Below are 22,100 nucleotides of genomic sequence, written 5' to 3'. Positions count from 1 at the left end.
TATAGATTCCTACAGGCCTGTTTCAGTTTGAGATGCGTCATTGGTGTTTGTTTAGTCATCACTTTGTGAAACGTCAAACACTTTGTACTCGTAAATGAACCAAACCTGTCAAACTGTCACTAAAAGTCAGTTCTGACGCTGCTGAGAGCATCAAACTCAGCATTCACCTGAGCTGATGTCTCTTTCTTTTTAATTCTACTAAGTCCTTTTCATGTCCATCTAATTTTTACACTCAGTTTATATTCAGTGTCCGTTGGGCACTTTGCTCTCTCCCTCTCTTCCTTTTGTTTTCTTTGTCATCATATCAAATGCAAATCAAATGTCCTTTAAAACTTGTCAAAGTCAAACAGAAGATAAAAAGGCACGTGTTGAAGAGAGAAAGGAAACCTGAAGTGCTGCATTTATAAAAGCACTAAAGATGTTTCTTAAAATGGAGACAACAAGTTAATAAAAAAGGGAAAATCTGAAAGAGAGCAAAGGAAAACAGAAACATTAAACTCATCAAATAACAAAGTTAAAGACAAGACATTTAATGAGGTGAAAAGATACTTTCACAATAAAAAAAAAACAGGAAATGAAGGATAACCAAAACTCTTAAACACGACAGCATGAGCCTCGGTGCATATTCTTTTATAGTTTTATGTAGCAGACGGTGGACGACAACACTGTTCTGGCTCTGGACTAACTTTTGAACTTCTAACTTAAGAAGCTGTTAACAGAAGAACTGGTTTAATATTTAGTTCTATTCTAGTTCCAGTTCACTCACCTCTGGTTTACTTACTATAACAACTTTCTTTCTGAGAGGACTGAAACCGTTAAGACGTCTTAATGAGAATCGGATTTGGGTGAACTGGCCCTTTAAATGTCACCTCTCTGCCAAAACTTCGTTCTGAAAGACAAGCAGGGTGAAATTTCCGCAGGATGAACGACATTAAGATTGTTCTGCAGCTTAGCTTGAGTTTCACATAATGGATGCTTGTGTCGGACGAGTCTCCGGGCAGGATTCCTTCCAGTCTGACAGAGAGCTGATGATCCACAGTTTGAAGCTGTGCCACGTCGAGTTGGGGCTGAACGCTGTTGTCTGTTTGAAAACGCGGAGAGAAACTGAGAAAGGTTTTTGTCATCATTTGAAAAAGCCTTGGCACAATGTTTCTCAGCCTAAACACAGTGCAACGTCTGCCTTTTCAGCATGATGAGAGTGTGTTCAGGACTTTGGAAGAAAAAGTAACGGATGAACTGTAAAGTTTCAACAGTGCTCAAAAGGAAACAATTAAGGGATTAAGGGAACAATCAGTCAGAGCAGTTAAGCATCAAGGACATCTCTCTGTCCAGTTAGGAAGCAAAAACTACTCCGACTCCACTTCAGCTGCTTTGGATCAAAGTGACATCAGGAGCCCTGGAGAGGCTGGACTCCTTTAAAGCAGCACAGGTAGTCCAGCTCCTCTAGGACGGCACGACCATTCAGGTGCCGTCAGGGTTTGTCAGTCTCAGAGAGAGGCATCCAATTCATTTAGTTCAATTCAATTTTAATCATGTAGCTCCCAATCACAGCAAAAGTCAGACAAAGGTGGCTTATCCAGTCATCCAGTCAACCCCCGGAATTTGTGGGGGTTGCGTTCCTAGAGCCCCTACGTTCCTGGATGTGGTGAATGAAAAGGCCATGAATGCCTATTTCTATAGTTTGAACCCTAAATATGCAGGTGGGCAGCATCTTAGAGCTTTAGGAAGAGCAAAAAGCTCAAGAACACTCAGCAACATGCAGCAGGTTGGGGGCAAGGCTCTACAGTGGGGGGGCAGTTGCCCCCTCTTGCTCCCCAGTAGATCTGCCCCAGTGCTGGATGTCCTCTTTCTAGGAAAACTCTCTCTCTCTCTCTCTCTCTCTCTCTCACACACACACACACACACACACACACACACACACACACACACACACACACACACACACACACACACACACACACACACTTTCTGTTTTATTTTTGTCGGGACAAACAGCACATCTGCAGACAGACTGAAGGAGAGAGAGATCAGATTCGTGACTGGCTGATTAAAAATTCATTTCTGCTATTTTGGCTGACAGTCAAAAGTCTGAACAAGGAGAGGAAACAAGAAAAAGGGGGACGAGGCGTGCCTAAAAAGTTTGGGTGTTTGTGATGGATCTGATAGGACACGAGAAAACTTTCAGAAAGTGCAGAAGGCAGTGAGAGTCCTGCAGCCAACGCTGATGATGAAGGCAGAGCATGACTGTGCAAACTGGAACATCAGTTATTTCATCAGATATAAAATCCAGTATGGAAATACTGACAGACAGTCACATGGCAGAAACAGTGTACATTTAGCCACGTAGAGTCAAGACGACCTGCTGAAGCTCCAACTGAGCAGCAGGTCTGAGTAGTTCAGAAACTGCTGATTACAGGGAACGGTTAAAAAAAAAGAGCAAATATCCAGTGAGCAGAAACTGTGTTAATGTTTGATGTCAGAGGTCAGAGTAACTCAGTAACTCAAATAACCGCTCGTTACAACCAAGATATGCAGAAGAGCATCTTGAACTGTAGACAGCAGAAGACCACACCTGTCAAATAACAACAGGAAATTGTGGCAATAATTGCAACAGACTTATTAAAACTGGTGAACAAATGATGAAATATAATTTGCCTGGTGTGTTGAGTCTCAGTTTGGGATGTGCTGCAACAGGAGAGTTACATGAAGGATGCAGCTGACAAATCTGCAGTTACTTTGTGATGCTGTCATTTCAACATGGACCAAAATCTTTGAGAAGTGTTCTTTATATTTAATCTCTGCCATGAAGAATTGAAGCAGTTCTGAAGGAAAAATGGGGTCCAGCCTGTTACTGCCAAGGTGTACCTAATGAAGCGTCTGCTGCGTGTTTACAGTTACATTTGATTTAATTGGAACTTTAATAAGAATCTATATGTACAAAAGTAAAAGCAGCATCTTTTATTGCTTTAGTTTTTTATTTTCTTTGTTAGACAAGCAAACAACAAAAAACCCACAAAGGACACAAACCAACCAAACACCAGTGATCTCAAACACAAGCTGACTTTAAGGCCGACGCCAACAGGAAGCAAACTCAGATCCTGACATGCTCAAACAGATTTATACAAAAGGCAGAGACACAAGACGGCAGAAAGATTTTCACTTAGATTAACTTGTAAAATAAAAAGTCTAATCTGGAGTTGCTGAACTAAAGCAACATTTCATGTTTTTCTCTGGTTTTCTTTGTTTTGTTCGTTTGTTCACTTTTTTCCAGGAATCCAATTCTGGTCTTTATTTGATCCAAAAAATGTTTGTGCTTGAATATTGAGGTGAAATTAAACAGCTAGTTATATAAAACCAGCACGAAACAAAAAGTTAAAGAAAGAAATGTTCACAAAACAAATGTAGAGATTAAAGAGAGCCTCATTTTGAGTGTATGGATTTATCCATGAATCACTCGTTGAGTAAACTGACATGCTGCTCAGTTTTTTTTTTAAACTCAAGCATGTAAATTATATTAAATCAAAGTAAAAATTCAACAGTCTCAAGGTTGAAGAAGTTTGGCTGTACCAAAAATAAACCTGCAAATGCTTTCTGATGTTTGTTGTGGTTTCCATATTCAGCAGTTTATGAAGAATCAGTCAAAGGTTGGAAAATCAAAGAAGCATTTAAAAGTGTCTCTGTTACATTAAAGAAAGAAAAAAAAAAAAAGAGGTTGTCTGGTCTCCAGTGACTTTGACTTAATTTCAGGCAGCAACAAGCAGCTCATGCAAATAATTCAACAACAATCAGGCGCCATTATTTTAAATATGTGTCCCCTTTTTCTGAACATCGAGGGATCAAAACCAGTTTTTATATTCTGACAGCCCCACAGTGCATCCACAGTTGGTAGGACAAGGCAGAAAAAGCTTTGCCTGTAACACAGCAGGAAATGAATTGTGCTCATGAGTCATCATCTTACAGAGAAACACAGGAGACACCAACCAGCTTAAAGGGGCAGTTCAAACAAACTCACAGGTTCTTCCTCCGGCCTGCACTGATATCCATCCACCTTTATCAGTTTGGTCTCAGACATGCCTACAGCTGCTTATTACTGCAAAGTAACAGGCTGATAAAACACGAGCATGTCAATGACTGTAACCACAGACCTGATGGATGATCTGCATCACAAAAAGGCTCAAAAAACAGTGTGAACACAGAGAAATGATCCAAATTAGCTGAGCTGTAGACAGACAACGGTCAGCTACAGCTTCCCAAGGTGGACAATTCGAATTTCAAGCCACAATCAAATCTAAACAGACAAAGGAAAAGTGAACCCACTGTACAGTTCTTATGAAGGATGAAAACAGCCACAGAGGGCAGAACCATTTCTGCAGCAGGCTGCTAACATGTTTATTTCTGCTATGATGCTGTGGACCGAAAGGAAACTGGCCATGTGACTAAAACATGGCTGGTGGATAAAGAGCACCGCAGGCCACAGGAAAATGTGCACATTGTGGATTTGAACCACCCGTTAAGTACAGCATTGTGTGATGAAATCCATCTGAAGGGTTTCCCTCTGAAAGCAGCCGTTCTCACATTTTTTCTAAAGTCCTGTTTTTGACACTGAACTTTTCAGCTGAATGAATCAAAATATACACATGCAGCCGAGTGTTGCTCATATATACAGACGTGACCGTGTATGAAGGAACTCTGAACCATCTACAGCGTTTTCTAATTGGTTCTGCCATTATTTCACAGCCCTGAGGAGTTTTTATGACCTGAGAAGCTCATTTTCATCCGGACACACACACAAACCGTCACCTCGCCGACTGACTGCGTCACCGCTAAACCTACGTAGAAAAATATAAACCGTCCCTTATTTTCTCTTGTGCTGGACCTCCTAAAGGAATGTCAGAAGTTAAGTCTTCTTGGCACTTTTTCAGGAGCGGCCTCGTCGAGTCCGCTGTGCCAGATCAAACCCGGGGGGATAAAAGCTTTGTTGAATCTGCTCCATAAATCTGTCAAACCAGGTCTGATTTTTTAGAGCTTATTTTAGGAGAGATAAAGAAAAAAACTGGATCTGAAATGAAAATCCAAACAATAAGAAGGGCACTGGTGGTTAAACAAAAAGGCAAATGTGCTCATATTTCACATTTTGGTGCAATCAACAATCAGAACATCAAAATTCAGAAGTTTTAGGATCCCAAACTTCATGTTTTACTTACAAACCATCATCTGTGCTTTCAAAAAATGACTTTGTGGAGAGATGGAACAGTTAGCAAGTAAACGGATATAAGAAAGATGAGATCTTCTCGTCTATCGTCCACTGTCAAACATTTATAAGGAGACATTAATAAATGGTTCCTAACACACTGTAACGTTACAAGTGCCCACGATATGCTCATTTACAGTTTCATCGTTTCATTTTGCAGCAGACTACGTCTACATGTTTAATGTTAAAGAATGCAGGATTTTCCTCACAGGCTTCACTGATACAGAACCTCTGGCCCTGCTGTGATTGGTCACCTGTCTCTGCTGTGATTGGTCACTTGGCTAATCGAGAATAAGGCACTGTCAGAGAACGTCTTTGTAGGGAGTCGTGCTGAGACGATCCAAAATGAAGGAGACTTCATTGAGCTGCAGCCAAAAATGTAAAATTTGCAGGGTCAACATTTTTGATAGAAGGGCAGGAGAGTGTATATAATTCTACTTTCTCTCTCTAAATACTTTTTAAACAAGCTCAGCTGAAGTAAAATACGTTTTTGTAAGTATTAGAGACGTGACAGGAGCGTGCACCACGAGTACAGCAGCTTTGATTTCAGTCATGAAGCGAGCAGGAGAGATTTTTAGATACAGTCGCCTTCAATCACAGCCGGCTGCTTCTGTTTGTGCTGTGGTTCAACCACACTGCTCTGGGAACGGGCATAGTCGAGGGGGCCGTCCTGACCAATCAGCATGTTTTAGCACAATGCGAACATTTTACCTCGAAAGAAAAAAAAAAATCTGCTTCACTGGAAGAAAAATTAAATGGCCTGAGTGTAATTTTACTTTATCAACAAACAAACACAAAAAAAGTAAAATGAGGGATTTTCTGTGTAGAGCACAATCATTTTAGCCCCCGAGCTCCACACACTCCACTTCACTCAGGAAAATCTGTCTACTGCCCCCTGCTGGACTTTAGGGAGTTTCTCTACAACAAGTTTTGCTTCAGTTTAGCGAGAACAGTGAGCGAAGTTCATCTGAGGACGAGTCAAACCAGCGGCCGGGCGGCCACTGTGCCCCGTGCTACACTCAGAGACCCACTCAAACAAAGGAAACGTATAAAAAAATAAAAAGGGCACTTCATTTAGTCTGCATGTCGACAACAATAACTCCTCCTGTGCTGTAATGACAGGATACTGATGACGTACTGTAATACTGGAGTTATGACTGTCGACACAAACTGGAAACACTTGAAAATGTCTTTTAACTCCTAATTTACAGTGTGTTAGAAACATTTACTAAATATTGACATAGTTCTACAGATTTGTAATTTCATGTAGCCAGATTTCTTTTTTCTTTTCTTTTTGATCATCTCAACCTGTCAGATTCATCTTCTGACCCACAAGCCGACAGACAACCGAAACCCAACCGAACAAACCAATCAGAGAGCAGAATCGTCACCTGTGAACTGTAAACACTCCTCATTAACTGGCCCAAGAGCTGAGATGACGATCGCATAATCTTATAAATATATAAAACTGGAAAAAGTGAAATGATGTGCTCTACAAAGCAAAGAATACGTCTGGTTCACGAACCACACTCTGCACTAACTGATCCCATTTTTCTGTCTTCTTTACTGAAGTAATTCTGCAGGCTGGCTTCATGCTGCAGCTGCAGGAGTGAGAGAAATGTGCTTCAGCCCACAGAAGATCAAAGACAAAAGAAAAGATCTAGTAACAGTTTGGTCGCGAGGCACAAACACAAAGTCCGATATAATGAGTAGGACTTCAATGTAACACCAAGTTATGAAATGTAGAAAACAGAAACGCAGGGACATGTACCAGATTAGAGAGTTTCCTCAAGCAGCTTTGAAAGAAACCTTAGCTTTGGAGTTCAGAGCAAACTGTGTGGAAACACAGAATATGTGCAGCATCTCTCAGATGACCAGTCGAGTGGAAGAGGAGAAAAACTGGTTATCTCCTCTGCTTTTAGCTGTGAATTCAAATTCAGTGATTTGTTGTCTTTTAGAGATCTTTGGAAAAGCAGACGTGCCGACAGAACCCAGTTTTATCCACTGTCCATGTTACATTTTTGTGCATTTTTCAAGAATGAAGATTCATCCTGTTCTATAAAACACCTCGCTGTCTGACGCAGAAACCTAGAAAAGCTCCGCAGCTTCACCAACAATGATGGCAAGAAGTTAAGTAATAGACGAGTACCGAAGTTTAACAGTCAGCAGTTCAAATGATGATGTACCACATGATTACAGACAGGACCTGACGGTCTCCAGGTATGTTCACCTGTTCACCTCCTTAAAGAAACTGTGTGCAAGCTTGAAATAAGCAGAAAGAAACTCGAGTCCAAAACTGCTGCTGATGATACTGAAATGAAAAGAAATGCCACAAACAGAAGGATCATGGATCTCAAGCAGACAAAATAAATGTCAATGATATTCAGCTGAACAGCTTTTCTACAGTTTTTCTTAGACAAAGGTCCAAAAGCTCAGCAGGCAGACGTCAAACCGATAATCCTCACTCCCCAAACGTCACATCACGCAGAAACTCCAGCAGCCTCGGTGACGTTCCTCCAAACTGCTGCGGGAAACGTGAGAGAAATCCTTCAGAACTTCTCAGAAGTTCGGCTGCCTTCGTTTTTTGGCCTCGATGGCGTCGAGGATGGGCTGCCTCTTGGACTGGTAGCGCTGGCGGATCTCCTCGATCTCCTGCTCCATCTGAGGGTCCAGAGAGGCGAGCTTCAGCCGCAGATCCTCCACCGACCACGTGCTTACCTAGAGGAGAACACATTGAACTATGTTAAGGCTGCTGTGCTTATTCATCAGCATCGAGGACCTCGGGTGTGTGAGACGGAAAGTCAGGGCACCTCATTAAGAGCAAACATTTATTTTCCCTGAGTTTGACGAGCGTTGACTTTCAGGCTCCTCTCATGTGGAACCAGCTCACAGTTTGGCTTCAGACTCCCTCCCTGCTCTCACCTCTCTGCTTTAAATTATAGTTACGAGAAACACAAAGTTTTCTGAACACTGAACGTTTGTCATGAGTGAACTCTCACGGTCAGCTTTTGATACACACAACGCGTCACAACGACATTCGAAGCAGGATTTGATGACTTTAGGGTCAAAGATCAATGCGGACGCAGTCCATTAGTGGACGCTGACAAAAACCTTTACCGCGCCCTCAAAGTACGTCACACATGACAGCAATAACCAAAGTGTCTGATGAAAGTATCTATTTTAGCAGCTTTCAAAGGATGAATCTATTGACTTGTATTCAATCCCTCCTCTCTTGGTTGCCGGCCTCAGACAGGGACCTGGTGCTTGCTTTAGCTTTTCCCCAGGGGATTCCCCCTCTCAGCTTTTACCAGCAGCACAACGCTCTCAGGCTATTTATTACCCAGAATCAATAGAGCTAAAATAACGCCGCCGTTTGAGTCCACTAGACAGATAACCGTGAACAAGGGAAGGTCCTACAACTGGACTCCAAAAAAGCGGCCAAAAGGGCCAAAAGCTCACATCAACATTTGCTGCTGATATGTCCAGTTTATTCAATATATTTACAGTAATCAATCATGAGTATTGCTTACAGGAATCATCCAACTAAAGCATTTAAAAATGGGACAAGACCTTCTTTGATTTATGGACTCATCAATGAAGAAGTAAAATTAACCTAACAGACCAACAAATATATTTTTTTTGTCAGAAGCATTTTAACTTTTGGAGAAGACAGCTTAATTATTAAACTAGCCAATAAATTCTTAATCAGTTATTAAACTAGCCAATAAAAAAATACTCACTTATTGAATAAATGATGAAGTGCATCAAAGCAGCAACGGGAGGTTTTAACTGGAATATTAAGATGTGACCTTCGGAGCTTTATCAGTACTTTTGCTGATCAGCAGGTTCAAACCCAAAGTGAAAGTGTGCTTCACCTAAACACAGACGCACATCACACCTGTGCACCTGCTGCTGTTATTAACAGAAGGATCGCTCGGCTCCTCCCATCACAATCCTCAACACTGAAACCTGCTTCGACTCCAGCGGTCGGTGCGCTCGACTTCACAGCCGACTGAATTCATTCAAACTTCAACACAAACTAAAACTTTGACGACTTCTTCAGTTAAACCAATAAAATCACCTGATGCACTTTGACACAGCACACTCTTGACTTTGTTGTAAATTTCGATGCCGGGTTTAGGGAGGAGTCCCTCTTTAAGGATGCGGTCATTAAAATGAAAATATGAATTATCCATAATGTTGTTATGAGCGCATTCTTTTCAGCTGCAGCTGTGATGCATTATTTTGTTGAGCAAACAACTACAAAAACACACACTTTGGTTATGAAATATTTAGCACCTGAGCTAACTGCTTACAAACCGTCTGCTCTCTCGGCTTTTCCACAGCACGCTGCATAATTTGACCAAAAACACAGAGCCGCCCTCTAAAGGGAACGACATCATAGCACTCGGTGGCTGTACAAGAAGAATGGGGGTGGGCTTTCCCTCTCCACCTATCCTTATCAAACCGAAGGGTATTTAAGGCTGCTGTGTGTATCTGTAGTTTTCATATTTTGCTGTAGTGGTAAACCCACAGCTGAATTCTCCCTTTTCAGCTCATCTCAGCACTTTTCTGCCATTTTAATTCCCTTTCATGCAGAAACAGTTCTGTGAGATCTCAGCAGCCAAACACGAGTTTGCAAAAACAGTGGAGCATTCAGCAGCTGAAGAGCTAAAGGATTTCACTGTATTGTTGGCTGCAGATACAAAGCTGCTCATCTGTTCTGACATTGTTGCAGCTCGTCCTGCCAGCTCAGAGCTTTCTATGAGTACACAACTTCTTAAGTGTGCGCAGACTACAAACGGGGCTTTGCTTGTAGAAATGGATGTACCGTCACAAGAACTAAAGATTCCATTTCAAACAAACTTCAGTGCAGCTTTAAGAGCAATCAGGCTCACCAACAGCACTATTCTCTCATCTGTTTCAAACTGTTCTAAGCAGGACAGCGTTATAGAGTCAGTCTGCTCAGGAGCAACCAGAAAGAGCACACTGCCCCATCAAGTGTTTCCTCACTTCTTCACTCCGGGACAGATTTTGTTCGATTCACATCTAAATATGAAATAAACAATATGAAAAAGCAGAACAGCTGATTACTGGTAATAATGTAACTCAGTGTTGCAGTTCACCACAGAACTAATGTAACAGTGTTACCAGATTACTTATTCTCAGTAAAGCATTATTTGCATGATTTTTTAAGTAAGGATTAATATGCGTTACATTACTTCTCTTGAGTAATGACTGAAACTATAGAAATGATCAGCTGTGTCAAAAACCTGCGGCAAATCCAGAAGACGAGCAGCACATCAGGATGCTTTTCACTCCCTTTCTTTAAAGCTGTATTTACACTTTAACAGCAGCATTTCATCTGCTAGATTCTCTAAATGGGGCTAATTATCACAATCATTAATTAAAGATTGCAAAACAACCCAAAACAAAACAGAACTTCGATATATCTCCGTGGGAACCTGATATGGGATCTCACTGTTGGTCAGAGTAAAATTCAAAGCAAAAGTTGTTCTGCTAGTTCATCAGGCCCTGCAGAAGCACCAGGCTCCAACTGCTCTGGCACAGCGGTCCCCAACCCCCGGGCCACGGACCGATACCAGTCCGTGAGTCGTTTGGTACCGGGCCGCGAGAGTTGAGGCTCGGGTGTGAAATTTATGGTTTTCAGGGTTTTTATCGTTAACTCTGTTTCCCTGGGTCTTTTTCCGTGTTGCAGTTGTGTCTTATTTTGAAAGAAATATTGATGTGTTACCATAGCGACCAGAGAGCATTAAGGGGCAGAGAGGGGGATGTTACTCTCAGTGTTGTTGGCGCAATTTCAGGAGGACGCTGCTAATAAAGTTACACAATTACACATGTTTCTGAATTTATGTTTATTTTTATATTTACAAAATGCCAAATACCAGTTTTTGTCTTGGTCGTATCATTTTATTTTGTTCTATTTATCCACGACACCTTAAAGGCCGGTCCATGAAAATATTGTCTGACATTAAACCGGTCCGTGGGGACCGCTGCTCTAGGGTTCTCTGAGCCTCGATCACACAGAGGTCAAAAGTTGAGCCATAGACTCAGAGTAGCTGAAGAGAGCCTTCTGTTCAATAGCTGCTTTCATTCCAGACATAAAGACTCAAACAGGAACCTCTGGAAACAAATCCATGTTCATTAAAGCAGTGGAGAACGTCTGATTTTCAGTTAAAGTACACAAATCTTTAACAATGAGCGCCTGCTGGCTCTGGCTGTACTCAGACATTCAGACGTGTTCCCACCAAGTCTGACTCCCTCTCGAACGCATGACGCATGACGGCTCCCTGGAAAAGGTTTTGAACCCTTTATGCAAAGTTTCCATTCATCCACAAGCAAAAGCTAGGGTACTCCTAGTGCTGGTGTAAGACACGGATAAATGGGAGGGTGGTGTCAAGAATGACTAAATTAAATGGGTTAACAATAACTGTTCCCAGTGCTGATCACCAGCAGGGTGTTTGAGGAAACTGCTACTGGCTGAAGGTGGAGGAGGCGGGGGAAGGCACAAAGGAGGGACAACCTACTGAAGGAGATACAGAAGCCTGGTGTGACAGAGGATGAGGATGCTAGGGAAAGGTAATAAAGAAAAGTTGAAAGATAATGTCTGCTGAGATTATAAGATGAGTCACTAAAGCAGGGTGGGGGAACTCCAGGCCTCAAGGGCCAGAGTCCTGAAGGTTTTAGGTATCACCCTGGGTCAGCACACACGAATCACATGAGTAGTTCATTACCAGGCCTCCGGAGAACTTCAGGACATGTTGACGAGGTCCTTTAGCCATTTAAACCAGCAGACACCTCAAAAACCTGCAGGACACCAGCCCCTGAGGCCTGGAGTTCCCCCACCACTGCACTGAAGCCGCCATCAGGAAAGCAAACAAACTCCAGTGGTCTGTGTGTGTGTGTGTGTGTGTGTGTGTGTGTGTGTTGGCATGTCTCTTTAAGTTGTTTAACAGTTACGTTTTGACAGATCATGTGACAGATGAGGGCTCACTAGACAGTGACTGGTTTCAGCCTGCATCCGCTGACCGTCTGCCAGCCAAGAACATGGACTCCTTTACATCTGAAGAGGAGAGAGAGAGAGATAGAGCGAGAGAGAGATAGAGATAGAGAGAGAGATAGAGATAGAGATAGAGAGATAGAGAGAATGGAAAAAAGCAGCAGGAGGGATGAAAAAAAGAAACCAATAAGTGAAGAACAAAAATAGACGGGAATGAAAACAGAGAAAAAGAGAAAGCGCTGGGTGGTGCGCGGGGAAGGTTGTTCTACGTCTTCTCATGAATAATGCAGGTTAGTGCTTTCCTCCATATGTTCTTATGCTGCATTGTCACACTACTAAGGAGGCTGGAGCTAAAACCACAGCTAAAATGGTAAATATTAATGCAGGACAGCTATATATAGACCTTAAAATCCTATACAAGATGATGACACACCTTAAAATAAAGGTGAAAGGCGATTTATGCAAACACCTCTGCCATGTACAATGGGGACACTATTAGCAAGGGTCTACAGAGACGAGAGTGAAAGAGCAACCCTGCGCGGGAAGAAATAAACCTCGAAAAGATTTTAAAAAGCACATGTATAAATCACAAACTGCTGGAGTTTTCAACGAGCCTACATGACTGTCCCGGGTAAGAGCATTAAAAAAACATCTGATAGCAAAATACAAAAATAGAAGAGCCGACATATCTAAAATTAAACACAGTCAGCATGCGGCTGTCAACAAGCTGTCTCAGTGTATTAGAGATCCAAAAAGAAATTAGCTTTTTATCCTCACATTTGAAAGTCTAATGGAACAATAAATCCCCCCGAGTGGGACTGGAGTCTTCGAGTAAAGCCGACTTGATTTTCCCCTAAACGCTGCAGAAACAGCTTTACTTCTGCTGCCATCAGGTCGTCTCTGTACACACAGAGGCTCAGTGCTAATTGGCAGTATGTTCATGCACCGCAGACACAGAAATACTCAGATCCTCTGTGCTACAAAACACAAGGCAAGTTCAACCTGTGAAAATGTCAGTATTAGTAAAACCTGCGTTTATCCTCTGTGCTGTTGTAGTTATACTGAAACTAAACTGAAAAGTCTTGAAAAGATAATTTAGCTGACTAAAATACAAAGATTACACTTTGAATAAACAGTATTGTGTAATAACAAAACTAACTGAAAGAAAACAAACAAATCAATCTGCTCCTCTATTAAAGTCCTGCGTTGCCACTGCTTGCATCCACACTCTGATTCATTTGGTCGCCACCTGCTGCTCGTGGTCATAATGAGGGCAGCACCTCATTACCAACCCCGAGTGAGCTCTCCACCTTTAAACTGGCTGATGATAACAAACACATTTAAAACAATGCAAACCACAAAGAGCAAACCTAACTGGAACTTCCATATGTCCAGTTATGAGCCAGCTGCTCTACACTTCCTGTAAATGTGCAGGTCCTGTTCCTCAGTGTTTTGGGGAGCATTTCAGCTCAACGCAGTCTCTGATCAAACAGTGTAGACAGGAAGCATCTGTCATGTACTTCCTCTTGTCTATAAATGCATGCTGCTTATATTCCTGCGTGTTCGAGTGCAGATGTAAATGTTTAAGTCAACTCGTCTCCCTCGAACACACAATCCAAAACTTTTTCAAGTCACTGAGACGATCTTCTAACTGAACGTGTGCCTGACAAGCATCAAACCTGACAGCATGTAGGCGTCACAGCCACGAGCGATACACCTCTGTGATGATCCTCTGTGTGTGTGTGTGTGTGTGTGTGTGTGTGTGTGTGTGTGTGTGTGTGTGTGAGTGTGAGTGACTGTGTGTTTCTTCCCTCCTTCCTACATCGAACAGTTACAATATTAAAGATCCAGGAGAACAAGAGGGAAAATCAGGGTCAACCAGCGGGGAGCCGTCACTGTCTGTTAGTGTACCGACTTCAAACGCACAGTTGCACACATTGCATTCAACACACACACACACACACAGACACACACAGACACACACACACACTTGAAAATTATGAAGTCATACATGCGCACATTCAGCAGAACACACGTCTTTGTTCTTTTATGGCTCAAACAGCCACTGTGAAATTCAGTGTTGTACATAATTCAAGCAAAGCTTCACCACTGATAATAAATTCTGCAAAATACAATTTTGCTTTATTGTTTTGTTTGTTTCTTTTTAATAATTTCAGCTTTTAGGATTCGGTGCCTACCTGTAGTTTTATTTATCCTTTTGCTTTCTGCTGATGCGTCGTCTGAACAGCTAAAGGTGAAACGGCAGCTGGGTGATCAGGTAAGAGAAACCACCTCGCAGTTAAAGGTCACATATTCAATATTTAATTCCAGCAGCAGGAGCAGCCACCCGTCCAGCATAAATGTCTCTGAGCGAGACAAACAACCTCTGCTTTTTCGTTAACATGATTTCATCTGAGGCATCAGGCTCTGAAAAGTGAAGCAACTCAGAAGCTACAATAAACTAAATTTTAACCATTTTTAGAGCTTTGAATTTAAATTCTTTAACCTAAGACCCGAACTCTTCCATGGCATTTTTAATTTCTCTTTGCTATTTGGGCTCATTGGCACTTGATGAATGTAAAAACAAAGAATTACCTGATTTTTGTTTCTGAGAAAAATGAGATCCACATATGAGGATATTCGTTTTAAATTTCGATAGAACAGTGGCAGTATAACGTCCTCGTAAGTGGATATCAGGCCCTTGGAGAGCAAAATTGAGTATTTTGGTCTAGACATCACTCATTGTTTATTAGACATCTCCACAGGTTGATCTGAAGACATCAGACATATTCTGAGAGGTTCTAAGGAGCATTCAGCCCGATCCATGTTGTGATTAACCTCCGCCCTCCTGCCCTTTCTCTATGGTTTAATCTGAGTTCTGATTAGCTGCAGAGGCTCACCTGCATGCATATAAAGCCAAAGGAGAAGGTGCAGTTGGGTTAACTCCATCTCCTCCATCCACTTTGGTAGTTTCTTATTTATAATAAGTTTATGAGCTACTGGCAGTTTTCAATCCTCACTAGTTTAGTTTAGTAACTTTATTTTAGGAGAGAAGCCTGAATCACACGGCTCATTGTGCAGCTGGTTCACCGTCTTCATCTCCATTACTCGTGTTGCTTTTTAGAGCAACCTGACTGCAGACAGCAGCAGCGCACTTAAATACACACACAGTATTTGTACAGGTAATATTTACCCTCGCCCATCAGATTTATGGTTTGAGTGTTTTCTTACTTTCAAACCTGTGTGACTTTTCCTCGTATTTAATCAGTATTTCACTTAGATATCAGGAACATTTCCAAAATGAAGACCTCTACTTTTTATTGAAAACGAAGCAGCTGGTGGGGATCATACCCCTGTGCCGTGTTCATGGTGCCATTTTAAATATAGTTCCTGTCACCTCAGTGCTTGTACTGATGTGAATTCAGTAACATCTACAGGTGTTCAGTGGACCAGGTAACGGCTTCACGGTAAAGTGTAACAGTGTGCGCCACGTTTCCAGCTCACCACTTCAAGATCTCCTTCTCCGGGCAGTTTGCGGTTATCAGCGTTGTTTTGTCCTTTTCCTCCTCCGTCATTATGAATGTTCGCCTCCTTCTCCTTCTGCTCAAAGTACTCCAGGAAGGACGGCTTGGCTGGCTTGGCAGGCTGCATGGTCTCATCTCGCCCTGTAAAACAAACAGCAAGTCCAACATTTACTTTACTGCAGATGAGTCTTAGACTGTGAGAGCGACACGCACAGACTCCATAATGGACTGAAATCTCGAGGTAGCTTCAGAGACACCGCACTGAAACACAGCAGCAGGACTGCTGAGACCTTTGCTGCTGTTCTTGCAGCGGATGACGGGTTTGCTGGAATCGAGTGTTGTTGAATTAAATATTTCTTGGAAAAGGTAAAGTGGGGCTCTGGGAGTTCAAACATGGGGGATGCTGTGGTTTTACAGCATTGTTTTAGTGAACTGCAGCAACACTGGCAGCTGTTAAGATATTTCTGTGACTGTAATTTACATGTACTCCCCTTTACAGACTGCATCCATTCATTTTTCCTCCTTATTTAGAAGCTTTGTAGAAGGAGAAGATCCTCCTACAGTCAGTCACATCAGAAATGGAGACGTGCGAGCATTACTGCGTGCTGACAAAGTGCATAATAATTCAAACTAAGGCAGAGCATTTAGATGCACTAAACTGCTTTCTTTTTGCACTTAGTTTAAAACAATCATTCACTTTACCACAAACTCGTTTTCCTTGTAACTCAGTTTTTCTGGTGATTTAAGTAAAAATTTATAAATGCAAATCAGGATCTGTTCCCGGCAAAAAAGGATTAAAACGGTGCAAACACAAATGTCAGCAAGCATCTGCCCTGCTCAAAGATCCCTGAGTGGATCCATCACCCACAGTCACAGGTTACTGCACTCTAGCCTCAGCATGAACGTGGAGGCATAAAGAGGATTTTCCTTCAGGGATCAATGAAGTGTTCCATTATTAAGGCAGCAATAAGCAGGGAACAAGATTATCATAATATATGTGCATTAAAGTGATACCAGTAAGTGACTTGCTCAGGTACTGATGGCTTTACGGCTTTTAAAACTCTGTCAGTGGAAAAAAGATGGCAGAGGCTTTAATGTAACACTATTGAACCAGATAGAGAGAGGAGAGCACCTCCAGATTTTAATGCATGTTACAGGAAGTGCACGGCATGTGATGGAGCCCATTAAAAAAAGCCAATCACTTAGATGAAATATTTTAAGACTTGCTAACGAGTGCTAAATTAATAATAAATGGTCGGGAAAGCAAATATTAGGGTTTGGAAACTGGATGTTAGGAAAAGGCAAACAAACAACACCCAAGGTTGTGTGTCTTTGTTTTGGAGCGAAGTTTAGGGGTATTTTAGATTTTAGATTTGCCTCAAGTGTTGATTAGCATCTTGTTTCTTTCGAAGCATGAACTGTCTCACTGACATGTCAACAACAACAACAACGACGACAAAAACCCCAAAAACAAACAAAAAACAATAGCAGCTGTCTATTGTTGACAATATATATAAATAAGTATAAAACCCAGACGAACAGTAAACAGAACAACAGCAGGCTTTTTCCACCAGGCCATCAGACTGCTGAACACGTCATAGACACCTCAGCTTCACTACTGGAACTTCAACATTATGCACTCCACACTGTATATAAATGCCACTTGTTCTGCACATATTCAACTCTGTATATTTTATATATTTTATTATTATTATTATTATTATTATTTTCTTTTTTACTATTTAATTTGTAAAAATGTGTATACACACACACACACACACACACACACACACACACGTAGGAAAATATTTAGTATACACATCCAGAAATGCATACACTATTATATATTGTACATATATTTATTAGTTTCAGGTTGGCCATTCTTGTATTTTGCTCGTTTGTGTTGTTGTGTTTGCACATCTCTGTTGCTTGTGGGGCTCGCACACAAGAATTTCACTCGCATGTGCTGTGCCAGTGTGCCTGCACATGTGATGTGACAATAAAAGTGATTTGATTTGATTTAAGAAACACTTGAGGTGATAGCAGGAAACACGTCATGCTTCGATGCCTTTTTCTTTTGTTTTTGGTGCTCATTACAGATTTTCTCCAAAATACATTTACATTTTAGATTACTTCAGTGTAGACTTTTTAAAAAGACCTCATCATTTCCAAATTATTTCCATTGCTGTAATGAAAACAATGTTAGCTTGTACTTTTAACGAACCTAACAAAACCTGCCCCGAGACAAGGATGTAGATAACGAGTAATATGGCTCAATTTTGTTATAATTACATTGACCAGTCGGAAAATTCACCCAACCTAAGTAATTTTATAATATACACACTGTGTGCTTTTGAGTGCACGTGCATGGAAAAGTCAGCAGCTACATGGACAATTCCAGAGGAGTTACTGACACGGTTTCTGGTTCACTGAATAAAAATGTCCACACTGTCAATTTTACCCAAGCGAGAGGAAATCAGCGAGTTCATGAGTGTCGTTGAGCGTTTGATTCATGGCTTTAATAAGCTCCTGCGGTCTTTACACACCTACATTATGCACAGATTCCAGTGTGATCAGATAGCACCGCTCTGCTGTGATAACAGAGATCGTTTCTACTAATAATTCTCTACTTTTTAAAAACGCTCCATCAGGTTTATCCTTAAAAAGCTCTTTATGTAAGAAATTATTCACAGATTTATAACAGCACTTGACTTACTGAGCCTCTCCTTTTAGATGTGCTGGAAACTCTGATGTCATAGTAGGAGGACATTAGAGCTGGTTAGTGTGTGTGCGCTCACTTAAATAAATTTATGGACAGCAATTTATTTATTTATTTATTTTTAAATGGGCAAGTAATAACTGGGATACGCTGACTGTGACTCAGGCTTGTTTAATGCTGTAATGGCTGAAGAAATATGTTGATTTTTAACCAGGTGGTTGTGCAGCTTTATGTCACACAGGCTAAAGGTGTGATGTCATGCTGAGACTTTATTTCCTCATATTAATCATCTAAAGTGATTCAAATCTGTTGTTTACTCCCTTTACTGTTTACGGTCAGACACACACACACACACACACACACACACACACACACACACACTTACACTTTTCTAGGTGCAGACCAAATAATTACTATAATACATGAAATGTGTCTGCATGACTCCTACAAACTACAGCTGGTGCGCAGCTACACTGCAGAACTCAGAAGGTTCTCATCTACATCAGCGGTCTCCAACCTTTTTTGCGCCACGGACCGGTTTATGCCCGACAATATTTTCAAGGATCGGCCTTTAAGGTGTCGCGGATAAATACAACAAAATAAAACTAGTACCGGTACCGAAAAAAAAGAAGATTTATTCATAACACATGTGAAAAGACCCAGGAAAACAGAGTTAACGATAAAAACGTTAACAAAATAACGCTGAAAACTGATAAAAAACCTGAAAACCATACACTTCACACCTGAGCCTCAACTCTCGCGGCCCGGTACCAAACGACTCACGGACCGATACCGGTCCGAGGCCCGGGGGTTGGGGACCGCTGATCTACATGACATATGATATATCATCACATTGCCTTACACCCCACCCAGCAATGGGCTAAAATGATTGTTTTTAGCAAATAAACATATCTCATTTCTAACTTTTGTTTTTTCAATGTGAATAAGTATATGCCAATTATTCCACCAACACAGAAAGCAGTACTGCAGCACGGGCATGTATTAGTACTTCTAAATCAATACAGTCACAACATGTTGGAAGATTGTATAGATTTCTATGAAAACTGTTACCAAATGCTGTTTTCCAGTGTAGACGTGATAAACTTGTTGTTTTTCATCCATTTTCAGAATTTTTTGAAAGAACTCTACTAGTGGGAGCAGAAAATAGTTTAAAACTGAATTAATAAAAACTCATTCTCTTAATGTTCTCAAGAAAATATCACTATCTTAGATAAAGGTGTCAGATTCTGATCTGGGTGAGATATGTAAGCTCTTATTGTATTTATTTCCAGGCACGTCTGTCTCCTTATCACTCAAATGCAACAATGAAGAGGGGAAAAACTTGTTTTTGTCAGAAACAGAAAGGCATCCGGCGATTACCTCCACCTCCACTCAAAGTGTTTTGCTTTCTTTGTAATGGTGACTAATGGCTAACATCGCATCAATAATCTCACTTGGGGCTCCACAGTTTGTTTTCATTCAAGCACAAAATCAATTTAAAGTCTAGTGCCCCCCCTAAAAAGAATTAATGAATGTTCTTCTTCATTTGTGCTGCCGGGTGCCTTCTCTCCCAGATGAAGTTGCCAAGGGCACACACAAAGTCATTGTTTAAGAAAGCTAACCACAGCTACCGACAGCTACCCGCGGGCATGTTGGGAAAAAAACCTCTCCTGATAAGGAATTTTTCAGCATAATGCAGTTCCTCAGAGACCTTTACTCACCTGAGCTGCAGAATGCAACAGGTCTGTATTTAAAACGAGAAATTATAGTAACATTGAATCTTCACACAGTTGTTCTAATTTCCACGAGTGAAGCTTCAGTCTGTTCAAAACCAGCCAGCACTGCACTCGTGGTGTCACAGTTTCACTAAAGTAACATGAAAGCAAACGAAGCATCAGTGAGCCAATTCTAAACAAAGAGGAACAAACACAAAATTAACTACTAATGTTGGCTAACATCGATTAGCTTCCTCCAAACCCAGGTGTTCAACATAAATCCAATGCTCCATGTGTGAGTGGACAGAAGGCTTTTATTGTGAGACATTTGCAGGCATGCAGCTGGATGTAGTGAGGGGGGCAGCCTTTATTTAAAGACTTTTACTTCACTCTTGGTTTTCTATTAGAGGAAACACTTTAATCAGATGACAAAAGGTCAGACCCATAAAAATCAATGAGCTAATGTTACTTTGATCCTAGTTTGTTATCTAGTGCTTGGCATCTCCTGTTTGGTAACTTGAGGAATTATCTGACTGGACAAAGACTTTTTCCAGCTGTGCACCACATTCCTGTAAATGGACATGCTGCTTGCAATGCCATGTGGGAGGAAGTATGTTACAAAGCATTCTTTATGTTTTAGACCTTTACTGTTTAGGACAACGTTGGTCCAACTAGTGGGCAATCTCAGCTCTTACTCTGAAAGTTCAGTCGCTGCTGTAAAGCTACACCTGGACCTTCCTGTCAGGTGTTTCCATACCACCTGGCTCACTGGCTGGCCACTCTTATGGCATGTTTATGGTAATATGTCTCATTTACAAGGTGACGGGGGGGAGACACATTTTTAGACATAAGCTGTAATGGCCGCCGTTTTCTTTGTGAGTATTTATTACACGGCGTGCTGCGGGGAAAAGCCTGTTCTAACGTTTGAGTCTAAGGTTTATTTTTTTGCTTCTCAACCGTAAATACTCTGCATCTTTCACGTGATTCCGTTTATTTTGAAAAGTCTCAACAGGATCTTGAGCTTTATTGTGAAAGGTTTATGTGGAAAATAAACAAGCTGACACGCCGTGGTTTTACCGTCGTTGTTGCTAACGACAACGCATAAAAACAGGCCCTTGTCCGTCCGTAGTGTGGTTGTATTAAATATAAGAGAAAGAGAGAACTTTAAGAAATGAATATAGCCACTACAGTGACCATCAGAACCATGAAAAAATATTGCCGTAAACAGTTTATTTTGCGACACCACAAAACAAACGATAGCGTAAAATGAAACGATAGATGTTTTTATATCGTCATCCGATATATATCGTTATATCGAACAGCCCTAATTCCCAGTTACTCTCCAAAAAGTTGATTCTGTTCATCTGGACGTAGCGTTTTGTGGGAGGAACGTTTCGTCACTCATCCAAGTGACTTCTTCAGTGGACGTTCCTCCACTCAACTTAAGCTTAAAACAGCAAACTCCCGAAAAACCACAAAGACATGACGAGGGTAAGTGTTAGACTGCGAGTATTTAAATGTGAGGTTTTCAAACATGATTTTTCACTTTCAAAACTTCAGCCGGAGACGAGAAAAACAAAAATCAAACCAAACACTTGATCTGTGCTCCATCTTTTATGCAGCTGTCCATGTTTGAATGTTTTATAACACCCATTACCCTTACACTTTAACTAAACCACTTTTTTGAGGAGATACTCACACCTAACCTGACCCACACTGTGATCCACATCCAGCTTCTGTGCAACACAGCCTTTTAAATGAGTGAGAGAAACATCAATAATTGATAAAACTGATGACGACACTGGCAGCAAATGAGCAAAACAAGAAGATTTACTTTAAGTATCCCATATTTGGAAAATAATTTTGTTAA

The 22,100-nt window shown here is 41.2% G+C and overlaps 1 protein-coding gene across 2 annotated transcripts in view; it reads right to left on the bottom strand.

Annotated features, from left to right (window-relative positions):
* Positions 1–6,027: 6,027 nt before the first annotated feature.
* The window catches only part of LOC147331586 (serine/threonine-protein kinase 4-like), a 41,878-nt gene continuing 25,805 nt past the window's right edge, over positions 6,028–22,100 (bottom strand). The window contains exons 10-11 of one of the 2 annotated variants that reach the window (XM_086293992.1): positions 15,777–15,937; positions 6,028–7,969 (exon numbers count right to left, since the gene is read on the bottom strand). In XM_086293992.1, the coding sequence (XP_086150118.1) occupies positions 7,811–7,969; positions 15,777–15,937 (320 nt within the window). In that variant the 3' untranslated portion in view covers positions 6,028–7,810. Of the gene's footprint in view, positions 7,970–12,256; positions 12,336–15,776; positions 15,938–22,100 lie in introns of those variants that run through there. The other variant, XM_086293993.1, reaches the window with a different exon arrangement.

The sequence above is a fragment of the Aulonocara sp. 'chitande type north' Nkhata Bay genome, linkage group LG5 (assembly GCF_057382095.1).
Source record: "Aulonocara sp. 'chitande type north' Nkhata Bay isolate Kocher_YH1m ecotype deep benthic linkage group LG5, A_spYH_male_GT1.1, whole genome shotgun sequence".
Classification (NCBI taxonomy): Eukaryota; Metazoa; Chordata; class Actinopteri; order Cichliformes; family Cichlidae; genus Aulonocara; species Aulonocara sp. 'chitande type north' Nkhata Bay.
This window is presented reverse-complemented; position numbering and strand designations above follow the sequence as displayed.